This window comes from Cuculus canorus, chromosome Z (assembly GCF_017976375.1).
Source record: "Cuculus canorus isolate bCucCan1 chromosome Z, bCucCan1.pri, whole genome shotgun sequence".
NCBI classification, from domain to species: domain Eukaryota; kingdom Metazoa; phylum Chordata; class Aves; order Cuculiformes; family Cuculidae; genus Cuculus; species Cuculus canorus.
In genome coordinates, this window is record NC_071441.1 from 13593243 (window position 1) to 13607441 (window position 14199).

The 14199-nt window shown below is 42.6% G+C and overlaps 1 protein-coding gene across 1 annotated transcript in view; it reads right to left on the bottom strand.

Moving 5' to 3' along the window:
• Positions 1–14199, bottom strand: part of THBS4 (thrombospondin 4) — a 37149-nt gene that overhangs the window by 538 nt on the left and 22412 nt on the right. The window contains exons 10-21 of the mRNA XM_054054662.1: positions 13662–13814; positions 12206–12310; positions 11843–11950; positions 10239–10398; positions 9443–9561; positions 8565–8617; positions 6382–6575; positions 5899–6077; positions 4902–4950; positions 4606–4802; positions 3912–4084; positions 1634–1773 (exon numbers count right to left, since the gene is read on the bottom strand). Coding sequence (XP_053910637.1) covers positions 1634–1773; positions 3912–4084; positions 4606–4802; positions 4902–4950; positions 5899–6077; positions 6382–6575; positions 8565–8617; positions 9443–9561; positions 10239–10398; positions 11843–11950; positions 12206–12310; positions 13662–13814 — 1630 coding nt within the window. The remainder of the gene's footprint in view (positions 1–1633; positions 1774–3911; positions 4085–4605; positions 4803–4901; positions 4951–5898; positions 6078–6381; positions 6576–8564; positions 8618–9442; positions 9562–10238; positions 10399–11842; positions 11951–12205; positions 12311–13661; positions 13815–14199) is intronic.

The window sequence follows — 14199 nt, forward strand, 5'->3', positions numbered from 1 at the left end:
AGGTGGAAAAAGCGGTTGTCTTGCTCTGCACCCCAGACACATTTGTAGCATCAGCATCTCTCTTTCTCATGTATCCTAATCCAACTTCCCTGTTATGGTCTTTCACACCACAAAAAGGGACAGAAACAGTAACGCAAGGAACAATAGCAACCAGTAGAAAAAGTTCAGAATTGGTGAAAAGAGCTGGAGATGAGTCAAGATCTTAACTGCAGTTCTGTTTGAAGCACTGAGTTTGCAATGTGCCTTTGCCAGATCCCAGAATGTTTTATCTGAAGAGTCACAGAGCTCACCATGGAGCTAAAGCTGCAGCCAAAGACAGAGCTGCAGCAATGAAGCTCAACTGCATTTCTACTGATGTACAGCTCTACTGTATTTCTACTCTGATGCAGGACAGGTGAATCTAAACTCATAAAAAGATGTAACTATATAAATACACACATTATATATAAAAAAAAAAGGGGTAGGTCCTTTGCTTTTTATTGATCACTTCCTTTTTTTGAGTCCTGAAAATTCTTTTTTTTTTCCTGCAAATACAGGAACTTGTGTGAAGTGTTCAGACTTGATGGGGACTCCAGAGACTTCAAATGTGTTTTGTTGACTTGCAGCAACAAAGCCACTGCCTGCTCAGTACCAGGAAAAGTATCTGTGACTTCAGTGCCAGCTTTGAAACGTGCTTTCTGGGAAATTACCTAATGTTTGAGAATTACCAAGTAATTTTAAATTGTAAGCACCACTGTCCAGGAGTTCCCCATGACCTGCAAGCACCAGCCTCGATGTACCGAGTACCCAAGAACCAGGGCCCACCATCAGAACAAGCCCTAGAGCCAGTCAGGCCATGCAGTGTTGTGTCCGCTGAAGACCTGGGCTGGGCTTCTTGGATCCACAGAAAGCAGTCAAGAATTCCAACTTGACTAGTAACTTCTTTTACAAAGGCTGCCTTTGTCAGGAAGAGGATGATGCTGACAGGAGGTGGGAAAGCCCCTCCAATCCCACTTCAAGCTAGCTAAACTGCTGTCAAAGCAGAAATACCATGACACGATCAGCTTGTGTGTGAGTAGTCAAGGTCTGAGTTATTCCAAAAGGTGGGAGATGAGGGCCAAGCTGCAAGTCTCTTAACTCAAGATGAGTGAACGAGTATGCTCCCACAGAGTGTGAGGATTCTTCCATGACAGGAAGGGCATCTTATGATCTTGTCTTCCCACAGACAGGAGCAACCAGCAAGTACAACAAGTGACACTGGTGCCTGATCCCACTGGCCCTCCAGATTTATTTCACCTTATGTTCAGAGCTCAAGGCATCCTATGTATGTGATGTTCTAAGTATATTGTGCATGTACAACTCGAGGTTGGTTGGTTTTAAGTAACATTTCTAATTCTCTGATGACAGCTATTGATCTCTGCACAGAGTGACTGCTGTGGGAGGAGCATTTGTGAGGTGTTAGTTCCCATCTGGCTGGGCTGAAGTGTCCTGCTGGTGTCTGGGGAGGCATTTCACAGCTGTGAATAACTTGTAAATGAAAAGCAAAGGAAATGATGCAAAATGGCTTAATCCAACAGCTACACTACTGATTCTTCATGGGCACTTGCTAATTGTTAGCAAATTGTTAACTAAAATGACATGAGAGCAACATTACCATTGCACCGATATTTCAGGTTGGACCAAATAATGTTTTCCTGAGAGAAGCAGAAAACTCCAAGCCGTCCGCCACGCATTGTGGTGTCTATAGTTACACCAGAGTCTGCCACTAGGTCAGAGCCTTCATAAAATCTTGCCCTTAATGAAAGCAAACAGAACCTCTGTTAGGTCTTTTCCAGTACTGCAAGATTCATAAAAGTAATTTTGTTATCCACAGTCACTCCAGCCTTGGGCATGCTATCCTCCCATCTAGCCCAGGGGAGAAAAAGCAGTTAAGAGCTCCTGTGCAGACTGGGCACCGGAACAATGCTGCATGCTGGCAAGAACTGGGCAGGAGGGGTGTTTTGGTGGTTGTTAGGTTTTTACACATCCTACAAAAGCTTTGGAAAGGTTTTCTTTGTAGTCAGTCGGGCTGAGAGCTTTAACTCTTGATAACCAAATTTCCAGTCAGTAGTTACAGGAGAAAGGGAGCACGAGATTAGATTGAAGAAGGCCAGATTGATATTGTCTCACAGAGTTTGAAGCTAAACTTTTTTTTTTTTTTTAATATAGGCAAAGTTTCAAACAAACCATTTGGAATCCTAAACTAAACTGCAAGATTTCTTTAAGAATGTGAATATGATTAATTCCAGGAACAGTTTTGATGATCTGGCATCTTCTTGTTAGAAAACCCACTGGCAAATTCCCAAATAGCTCTGGGAAAAGCTGCACCCTGCCAGCTCCCCAGCATGTGGTCTGTAGCGAGGTCTTGAGAGGGACCACGCTGGAGTGGCTGAGCTGTTGCAGCACTGTCTAACACGGAATCCTCAGCCTCTGGGGTATGGGTAAACGACTTAGAGGACAATGAGCCTGGAGGACCCTTTTTTTGGATGAGGACACTGCTGGTGTGATGTGTGAGAAAACAGTGAGTGGTGAAGGGAAATTCCTGTGTCTTTCCATAAAATAAGAAAAACACATCAATTCCTGTTATTTTCCGGAGTTTATTTTCTGATTTGCTGAGGCAGCCCAAATGTATATGTACATTGAATAGAACTTGTTGTCTTTCAAATTTCCATGGGAGCGGCTGGCTCAAGTGACTTTTTCCTAGGCTTCCTTGAAGCCTCAGAAAACATTATGGTCTGTGGCATCTGGCCTGAACAGACCACAGTGAGATGTGGACAGAGAGCTGGCAGAGGTTCATCTTAGGCCTGTCTGCCTTCAGTTTTAGAAGGATTTTGTGACACTGACTTTGCTACCTTTCCCAGTTGCAGGGCACATCTGGCTAGAGAGACTGCAACCACAGGCAGATGTTTGCTCATGAAGCAGCTTTGCAAACAGCATGGTCTGAAGAAAAGTTGCCACCCAAAATCTATTGACTACTGCCCTGTGGCTGGGACGCAGTAATTGGTAGTGTAAGTGTTCTTAATCCATTTTCGCATTAAGTCAAATATGCTCACTCCAACTGCCACTGAAGATGATGCTCTACCTCAGAAAAGTGGAACAGTTACACCATCAAGTTACTGCATCCAGCTGCAGGGTAGTGATTTTTTGAAGAAAAATGAACTTTTATTTATTTTTTATTACAAGGTTGCAAAATGTGCTGATGATGCCAGAGAAGTTTATTTTTTGCATTTTAACATCAAACTTGATCTACAAGTATAATTCCCGCTGATCTGGATGTTGCAGAGTGAAAGGTTTCCACCTGAATGGTGAAATCTTTTTAATAACTTCTTTTTTTTTCCCCCAAATAACAAAATAAGAATAGACGACATGCATTACATAGCTTTAAAAACTTTATGAATATATGCTATGTAATCTCAAATCTGTCATGTCAAAATAATTACTGATCTTAGTTAGGATCGCAGTCTTTAAGTGGACAACTATTCATTCTGTTATACCAAAATATGTAAGTGAACTCCCAGAATTACAACAAAAATATTCTAAAAACATCAAAATTAAGAAATTTTGAAATGGACTTTTTAACATCACTAGCAAGTAAGTAGCTTGAAAACAAGGTATTAAAGCTAGAAAAGGGTTTATGAGGTAGGGTACGGCACAGTTATAACAGCCAGAGGGTAGAAAATTTCAGTAATGAACAGGCTTAGCTTGGAATTGTCTTTTCCCAGGAAAAGAACTGCAGTCTGAATTTCAAAAGTTTAACCTGTTATAAGGCTTCTTCATTGCAAAGCCCAGACATGTTTTGAATTCTCAGATTATCATCTGGATTGAGTGTTGACAAAAAGCAGTTCAGGCAGACATGTATCTGTACTCACCTTATCTACCCTTTCCGCTCTTACCTGATATAACCTATCTGGGGTCTGTGCTGCAAGAACCAGCGGTAGGAGACTTTGTCTTTCCACCCTACGTTTCGGGGGTCCTTCCACAGCAGCCTGACCTGATCAATGGTGTCTCCCGTGTGCCAGAGGGAGTTGCGGAGGTGCTCGCCAGGGCCTGTCTTGGATTTCACAGCCTGCAGAAATACAATTTTTCAGTGTTGGCCACAGAGAAATGTCACTTTCAGGACGTCTAAGTTTTTGTAGCAGGCACGAGGTCTGCAGAAGCATTCACCCTCCCTGCTGCTCACAAGCCCCTAACTCCTCTTGCATAACCACAGCTACTGCTTGCATGGAAAAAGCGATGGACCAAGGAGGAGACAATTTCAAGAATTACAGTCAGAGTGCAATGAGAGCAGAGACTGAAAGCTCCACCTGATAAGCAGGGGCAAAACTGGAGATGAAATTCCTTAAAAATATGGTGCTACTAAGACGGCAATGTGGCAGCTGCCTGACTTAGCAGTTGTCACACCTGTTGCAAGGAGAGAAAGCAGTTGGGTAGCACAGCCAACACGCAGTGCGATGGCTTGGCCAATGCACAGCATGACAGCTTAGCCCACGACAGCCATATGGCAGGTTGGTATGGCCACACATGGCAGGACGGCACAGGTACGCTGTGATGACCACCATGTCCCCAGACAGGAGTCAAGACCAGTACCTTTAGCTGAATGCCAGGCTCTGCAACAGCTCTGAAGGGAGTTGCTTGCCAGTACGTCTGTTCAGTCTGTTTCCACATTACCACATAAAAGCTAGAGCTGTCTTGATAACCAAAAATAAAGCCAGCGTAGTCATCATCTGTCACTGTGTTCACATGAAAAGTGCCCTCAAAGTCAACACCGTTAAAAGCTGTGTAACCTGAGAATACATAAAGGTTAAAAACAAGTCTGCAGAAAATGCGTTCGCATGCTATAAGTTTTCTGCTGTAAAACCTGAATCTCGGAAAAGGCTACATACCAACAGCAAGGCCAGGGTCACTGTTCATAGTCTGCACAATTTCCATTCCCTGTAAGAGCAAATTCAGAGTTAGTGTCTGTGATGAGCTGGGTTTGCTAAGCCTGGCAGACTCTTCTGGCCTCCTTCTACTACCCCCTTCGTCTGTCTCCATTTGCTCACAGCATGTCTGTAGCACATGCAGATCTAAATTAAAATGAGAACTATAATAAAATATTAATGTTTCAGCTGCTTGTGTGACCCAAATCAGAAAGGATTTATCTTCTTCCATTGCAGAATGGCCACACAGGTACTCTGGTACTTTCTTTTCCCTAATAATCTTCTGGAAATCACTGAACTTGTCCAGAACTGGATATGGGACTCAGGGAGGGCAGGCAGGAAAGACAGCAGGCAGGAAAGAGGGCAGGGGAAGGCAAGAGAGCTTTTCCTAGTCTTAGCTCCTACAGTTTGATTATGGAATTTAGGACTAAACTGACTGCCGGGACTAGGTTAAGGAAAACGTATATACTCGGCTGACTTGCCAGAGACTTTCACAATGCGAATAAATTGTCCATTCCTTGTGACTCAGAACACATTAGCCTCCTGAAGGCTAAAATTCACTAGTGTATAAAAGCAGTTATCGGACTCGTCTAGAAGTAAATGCTCCACTATACAGCAACTCAGGCTTCAAAATTACACAAAGAGTTCATGAAACTGTTTGCTACAATAACATTTAAATAGGGTGACACAAAAGTCTTGTGTTGGCCTTTGTGGCAGCAGTTACATCCACCCACAACAAGCTGGCCAGCCTGTAATTACTTTATGTAATTAGGAGCGTCAAGCTTCAACCCATCACACACTACAAGAAAATTCCTTCATTTTAACTCCTATAAAATAGTCAAGCAACCAACAGCTTTCACTTTTCACTTGTTTGCCAGAGGTTCAGCAATTACAGACAGTTTTACTGCGGTTTTCAAGTGATCTTTCTCTGACAGGCAAGAAAGACCAGATATATTTTTACCTGGTTCAGAACTACCCAGTTGGGATCAATCTGTGCATCCCCCTCTGGGTCCAGCACCACTGTCTGATAGGCCCTGAAGTCTGTCAAGGTGATCTCTGCATTCTCAGGGCAAACATCAATCCGATCAATCACTGCATCCTGGTCAAAATCAGACTCACAGATATCCCCAACTCCATCACCTGCGTGCAGAAGTGAAAGTAGATTTATGGTGCAGCAAGTAGCCACAGCAAGTAGCCACATCTGGCCAAGCCACTGGAATCAGGGTGTCCAAGAGGCAGGTGGAGTTTCGGCCTTGACGGTCGCAGTGCTCAGGGAGGTGATCTGAGGACCTCTGTCCTGGCCAAAATGCTCCTGTGTGCTGGTGTCCTTCCTGGGATGTATATGCACATGTGGTGACTGCATCAGATCCTGATGCACATGTGTAACACCCGGGGAAGGATGTAATGCCCAAGCACCAATATGGCTCCTGAAGGCCCATCTTACCATTATCATCTTCCTGCCCTGGGTTGGGGACCAGCCTGCAGTTGTCAGGGCCTGGGGGCAAGAGGTCAGGAATGCCATCATTATCATCATCCTCATCGCACTCATCACCCAAGCCGTCCTTATCTGTGTCCAGCTGGGAGCTGTTAATGACGGTGGGGCAGTTGTCTGTGCTGTCCTGGTGCCCATCACCGTCACTGCAAGCACAGAGACAAAAAAGAAATGGCACATCTGCATCAGCTCCTGCCTCTGCATGGGGGACATTTTGGATATCTAAGTGGGAAGTGCACTGGGAGGCACCCCTGGAGCTGGACACAGACCAGTGGGCCACCATCACCTGGTGTCACTGAGGTGGTAGTGAGGAGACACAGAGCAAACAGACTGCATGATAAGGTGTCAGGAAGATGAAGACTGAGCCTGGAGCTATGAAAACACTCAGATAAGGAAAAGAAAAAGGAGTGGGAAAAGATAACAGAATCCAAGATCTCAAATGACTTCCACTCGCAAAGCATGTGTAAGGCACATCCAACAACTGCCAGTGTCACCAATCGAAAGGCACTCAGGAGACAGCAAGAGCTCCAGCTCAACAGCTGGTGTCCCTTGTCACAAATTATCCACAAATGTCTTGGTGTTCATGAATGTGCAAATGTGAGTGTGAATGAAAATTTATGGGACACTCTGCACAAGCACCTGAAATCAGGCTTGTTTTGAAACAGGCACCACACTTTCACCCTCCTGCATAGCACGTTTTGTTACATTAGGGTCCTGCCAGGGAGCAGCAAAGTAGGAAAGGGAGGAGAAAGTCTGTAGCTCCCAAGTACCCCTCCAGCCCATGTTCTATATCAGCTGGTTATATTGAAAAGTCACCAGGAAAGGGGACACAGATTGTAGAAAAGGGTTTGGGAAGTTATCTGTGCTAAATAAATGCCCTGAAGTCAGATGTATTTTGTACACACAACATAAACAAAATGGTTTCTGCAGATAAGCATGGATGTTTCCCCTCAGCAGCTTTTTGCCTAGCACAGGCTGAGCAGAAGTGACATGCAGCCACATTAAGGCAGTTGTGCTGCTTATGCCTTCCTATTCCCACCTATCTTTCCTTGCTCAACACTTTAATTTTAGGTCAGAGTAACTAATGTCTACACGTTCTGGACATAAAATGCAACAAGGATCATGCATATGTATCTGTTGCAAGGTTAACCTCAGGTAAAGCTACAGCATTTCTACCAGGAGCTGCTTCACACACACTAATTACCTTTGAGGGTGAAAAAAGGAAACATGTCCTCTTTTAAAACAAGAAAAAAACCAAGGCCACCTCTACTTAAAACAGCTCCCAGCTGGGGATCTTGGCAACTACCGGCCCAAGACTGAGAATACTCCCTGCAAAGGCAGGGAAGCGGGCTTCCTGCAGTTAGCACCCCACACAGCAACACCCATCAACATCCCTGGGGTGAGACCTTGCAGCCATCTGTGGCTGGTGAAATGCCGTGCCAGCACAGGGTTTATCACTTCCCTTTCCTCTTGCTTCAAGTGAGGAGCACAAGGGAGGGCTTGCCACCCCCAAGCTCTTAATGCACAAGTTGCTTCCAGCCAGACTCAGCAGTTTGCCTTGCAACGGTGCTGCCCTGAATGCTCAGGGCATGTATAAGCCATAAAGAAGCCTAAGCACTCATGCTGTGCTAAAGCCAAGGGGTTTTCTGCAAGTGTTTTACCGTTGATAATAAAATTCTGCTTCTGAAACACTAGGTTCTTATAGAAAAACATACAGCCCTTAACTGTGAAATTTCTGCTAAAGAAAAGAAAGACAGAAAAAAGGAATGAAAAATAAAAGAAAAAAGACATTACGCCTGTCTACACGGCTCAGCAGTGCTCTGAGTTTTACAGCCACAGAACTGCGCTGAATGTCACTTCCACATGTGACATGTGAGGTACACTTCCTGTACCTCACAGGAAGTCTGTCTGAGCACTGGCTAAAGGTGAAGGACTGTGTAACTATACTGCAACAGGGAACTGAACAAACACAATTATAATATTGCTTTTTAAATAATATCTCTTTGAGGAGGTACTGGCATTCAATCGAGTCTAGTCTCAGGGATTACAGGTCTCAAGGAACCATTAGCATGCTTCAGCTCAAGACTAGCCTCCTCCACTTCCCAGCTGCTGTTAAAAGCCACAACATAGCATACCCGTCCTGATTGGTATCACATGAATCTCCAACCAAGTCATTGTCAACATCTGACTGCAAAAGGAAACAGAGAAAGTTCCAGTATCAGCTGCTGAGAGCATCTATTAAAATGACAGCATTAAACTAAAACACAACCAAATCAAATACAATTAAAATAAAAGCATGGAAAAATATCTGTTCTAGAAAACATATTTCCTTGTTTGCATCATCCACTTAACCGAAAGGTCAGTTTTATTGAAGAAAAATAAAAAAGAACAGATGATTAATAAACAGGATTAAACTTGATTGGAGCACTTAAAGCAATATAAGCAGTTCAAGCAAGATTCCTCTACTCCTACTGGAAATAAGCATCCGTCATTTCTAACCAGGGTTGATTCCTTAAGCAGCTTTAAAAATCTAACGTGTTTCTCTAAAGCTTCCATCACTTTTCTGCTAGCCACAAGAGGCTTAATCAGTACTCAAAATGTATGAAAAGTCTCACTGACTTCTCACCTGGGAGTAGGTGACAAAGTTTTGCTAAATCAGGACACCAGGATTTTGTCCTAATTAAAGAAATGTCAAGTGTAACTAAATCACACCACTGTGTGGAGTCTGGCATTGGGCTCTATGGCACTGAAGCATGCATACATTTCAGAGCATGACAGCAGAAGATAATGGGAGGGCAGAAGTGCTAACGACATTGCAAATTAATGAGAATACACCTGATGGCTCCACTTTCCCATGTCAGGGGAGTTTGAGGCTCCATAAAACCTTCCTGAATACCTACTGTTAAAAGATAAATGCTGAGGCTGCACGGGCTGCCTCATTCTCTTGTACGTTCTTGGGCCTCAGCAGTCCTTCTCCCTAAATGAACATATTTTCTGATTTCTGCCTGCTAACCTGGTTTGGGTTGCTGACTGTAGGGCAGCTGTCACAGGCATCACCAACACCATCATTATCCTGGTCCTCTTGGTCCTGGTTGGGGATCCTCTGACAATTATCCAAAAGGTTCTTAATACCTACCAAAGAGTAGACTGGACGTTAGTTAAAACAAATGCTGCATTTGCTATTGGACAATATAAACATCAGAACAGTAAAGACATTATTCCTTTTCAGCAACTACTTTATCTGGCAATGACATTACAAACGTGTACAGCAAATCCTTCTTATGTATGCATCCATTAATTTAATAAAAGTTAGAATCACCTTGCTAAAAAAATGCTTTTAAGCCCATCACACACACATCATTAATTATACACAATCCATTCTATCCTATTCCCTGTATCACAGCTTATAGGATGAAATGTTTCACCTTTGTTATTACATTTGAAGGGCTGCGATTTTTTTTACTTCTTTCAAGCCTCCTGCAGCAGTGAAAGTAATACACTATCTAGTTCTTGGGCATCTAGGACAGTCAGCAGCTGGAGGCTGAGATATGACTGCATCTTTAAGGCACTACTGAATGATCAATGACCTTAACTTATATATGAAACATGGCTTGGTTTATAAAGCTTGTTCAGTGCTTCCAGTGGAGGCTAAAAGATAGAAATTAATCTAAAGGAAAAGGATTCTGTACACAGGTTTCATGAAGAAAAACAATGTGTTAGCAGCTGGTGTCAGGAAGTCTCCTAACGTATAACATGTTCTGAGCAAATTTCAAGAATGTCAGAGAAGCTGGAAGTAAAGAATTACCAACCGTCTCCATCCATGTCATCATCACAAGCATCTCCTTTCCCATCACCATCTGTGTCCCTCTGGTCATTATTGAGGACATTGCGGCAGTTGTCACAAGCATCTCCAAAGATATCTTGGTCACCATTTCTCTGGTTAACATTGGGAGCCAACACACAGTTATCCTGCAAGACACAGATACAAATCAAACATGAACTGTGTTCCAAATCTTTTATTTCTGCCTCAGGGGGTACATATAACTCCTGTATTTATTTCTGCTTTCACAAAAAAACATTACTACGAGCAGTCAGACATTTTACGTGAATATTAGCTCTGCGTCAGATTTCATTGGTTCCCCCAAAGCTCTGCTTTGAACTACAGCATAGGAACCCTAAACATAAACACCCCATAACATAAGGCTTTATTTATATTTGACTTCTGATTCTGACTTTGGATTTGTCCACGGTGAGTAACCTGTTTTGGTGCCTGGCTTTTCAAAAGCTGCAGTTCAGAGCTCCTGACAGCGTTTGTAGATGCTCTCGGTGGTTGCCCCCTTCTGGTACAGATTCAAACCAAAGCTGCAACACCTGATACAATAAGACTTTTGGATGCAAAAAAGGTTCAAGTCTTATTCTTTTGTCCATCAAGCTGCTATTCACTGTATAAGACCATCAGGAGATATACAGGGAAGAGTTTGAAACAAAGTGGTTCAACTTTCCTCTCTCATTTACCACACCGATAACCTCATCCTCTTAATTATACAGAGGCAGAACATGTCTTAGCAATAATAGAGATGTTATTTGACTGTGAAGGTGCTGAACTTTCTTATAGATTTACAGGTGGAGGATTTAACATCTTTACCTATAGAACACTGAGAAAACCATCTCCTTCAAGCTACCAGAATTTAGGGTTGGCCTCTGTGGCAAAACAGCATAAGACATGCTGCCTCCGACTGCTAGTCTGCCCTAGCTCCAAATGGACATTTATACTCTGAATAGAGTGTTCCTGTTGTCTTCATTGGAAGTCCATTAAACAATATGACAGAAGGATCTTAATGTAGAACATAGTGGGCATGTAAGGGTGGGGGGTGAACATAAAAGAGCTTTTACAGACTGAATTTATTCTCTGATATATTCTGCAACAGTGTACCTGTAAGAAAACCTCTTTTCCCTTTGACAACATGATATAAAGCTTTTTCAAATTATTAGCAAGACATTAATTTATGTGGGTTTTGGATCCCTCATGGAATGTGATGTCAGGTCAACCTGTTCTTTAAGAAGAGACACTAATGCAAGTAATGTTTCTGAAGGCCATGCTAAGGAAGAGCATGACAGAAGGACAAGTTCTGCACATAAAAATCTCTAAAATTCAATGCTGAAATGTAATAGTGGAGGATTTAAGGCTGGGTGAGACAGCTTGGGTTTTTTTAGGTCTTATAAATAGCGAGAATTACATAAAAGAAAAAGACAAGATTTAGGTTGCTCCTGACAGTGATGGGTACGGCACAATCTATGGCAAATTGCAGAGAGACAGGTTTCAAAATTGCTGCCTACTGCAGTAAAGTGAAATTCTTCTGTTTGCACAGACCCCTGCACCCTGCAAACCCTGTGGTTTGCAGACCCACAGCACCTGCTCATTGGGAATGCCATCTCCGTCTGCATCATCATCACAGGCGTCGCCAATCCCGTCACCATCGGCATCTTCTTGTCCAGAGTTTGGGACAAATCTGCAATTGTCCTAGACAAAAAATGAGATGCGTCTGGTGTTCTATGGGTAAACTGAATACCTTCATAATTGTAATGACTTTTTCTATTGTTTTAATTAACTTTAATTTAATTTAATTTAAATTTAATTAATAAAATTAAATACAACTTATCCAGAAGATTTCAAGAACTTGAAAAAAGATTAATACATCTAGTCCCGTTTCTTCCACTCTTCCTCTTCACCCCTTCATGCTTTGAATTATTATAGGATTAAGAAAGAACTTCTTACCTTCCTGCAGTTTTCGGCAGAGCATAAGAGTTCTTCATTAGGGTAGCCATCAATGTCAACATCTTTTCCACAAATATAACCATCACCAGCCCAGCCAATGCCACACTATCAATAAAACACCATAGTAGTACTACCAAAATGTTAATGAGTCACTGTAGCAATATTCAAAAGGGAAACCTCACATCAGTCTTGAAAACACTAGTATGCTGAAGGCATGGACAGACACTGAGGTACAATGAGGTACAATGAGGTACAATGAGGTACAACTCTCAATGTGGAAAGAAAATTTTTGTTTCAAGTTCTTTATGTCTAGGCACAGCAAAGAAGAGCTAACCCTTGATGTTAAATGGAACATGTGCTTGCAACACCTAATGATTTCAGTGAGAGCAATAGATTTCTTTTAGACACTGTTTGGGAATCAATTTTGGCTCCTCACCAAAGAAAACAGAAGATGTGGGCAAAATATGCATCTAGCATCTCAGCAAGGGGCCCATGGTTAGATAGGATAACTGTGTTTTGTTCAGTATCTCAAGAATGCATCTGCAACTAGAGAAAGTTTTAAGATAAAACTATGCTGATAGTTACTAAGTCTGCACCAGCAAAGTAACCAGTCTGCACTTGCATACAAGTTTCTCCTAGCCAATTAAATTGGTACTGTTTCAAACCAATGCCTAATTTTGTTGTAACTGAAGATAGAAGCATAAAACTGCATGTCACACTCTAGCCTCCTCTAAAAATGAGGACTTGCCTAACAAATATCTAGCCATCTTCCCATTACAGCACAGACTTAAATATCCTAGATTCATCTTCTTTGAAATAGCTGTACTTGAAGATGAGACCAAAGCAAGTGCCAGTAGAACCATGCACTGCGTCCAAATTTAGGACACAATATTATTCTCTTCCTTCTCTTCGCAAGCTCAAACAACTAAGTAATATAATCCATTTAGACACTAAAAATGAAAGTTCATACGCCACTTGGTGCTCCACTCCTCCCAGGGCTGGAAAGCAAAGTACAGCCTACTTGTGCCTAGAATCTGTAGTCTCACTTAAGAAAAGTACCATCTTTATCAGCATGCAAATACAGGCACATTGGCTTTACAGAGAGGGTCCCTACTCACAGCTATGTAGCTGAGCACCGGGAGAGGAATTTGCCCTTGTGATGTCTTCTGTAAAGTAATATTTGACAGCACTTCTGAAGACACCATGGAAAGTCTATAAAAGCCATTCCCAAAAGATCCAATTACACAGACACAATAAATATGAGTATGACTGCCTTACAGACATGCTTCAAGAAGACAACCCTTGCAAAATAGACTCAGGTCAGTTATTTTTGTAGCTGGTCTGGGCCAACGTACCATAATCTGGTTAAAACACCCGACCATATAACAAGATCACACAGACTTTCACAGTTCCAGCCTATTTTTCACTTTACAAATATATGAATTTGTGAACTTACAATACATGTCACCTCTCCTCTCCTCTCCTCAATACAACGGGCATGAACACTGCATGGATTGAGGGCTCGACTTCTGCAGCTCCTCTCAGCCTGGCATCCCCTGGCTTGGTCTCCTATGTATCCTGGTTTGCACTGGCCACAGCGGTATGACCCCTGTAAGAACGAAAAGTGACTAGCCAGCCTTAACAGGACTCCTTTTTCTTTTAAGGCAAGTATATGAGCAAGATTGATGTCACATTGCTTACACTGTGCAAGTGCAGCTTTTCAGCCATTGAGGCCTCTGGCACCGTGATCAAACCGTATTTTCTATGTGAAATTCAGGTTTGGCTTCTACAGTGTATGCTGGAAAACACGCTCAACTCCAACTTGCTTAGACAAGGCTTTTGTTAAGCCACAGCAAAGTCACATAGCAGCAGAAGCTTTTTTCATGATGCCTTGTCCCTGCCTGCATACTCAGAACTGCTTCCAGGTGGCCAAAACTTTGTGTAAAATTCTGAGATCACCTGCTTAGTGAGATTGGATGCTCTTATTTCAGTGT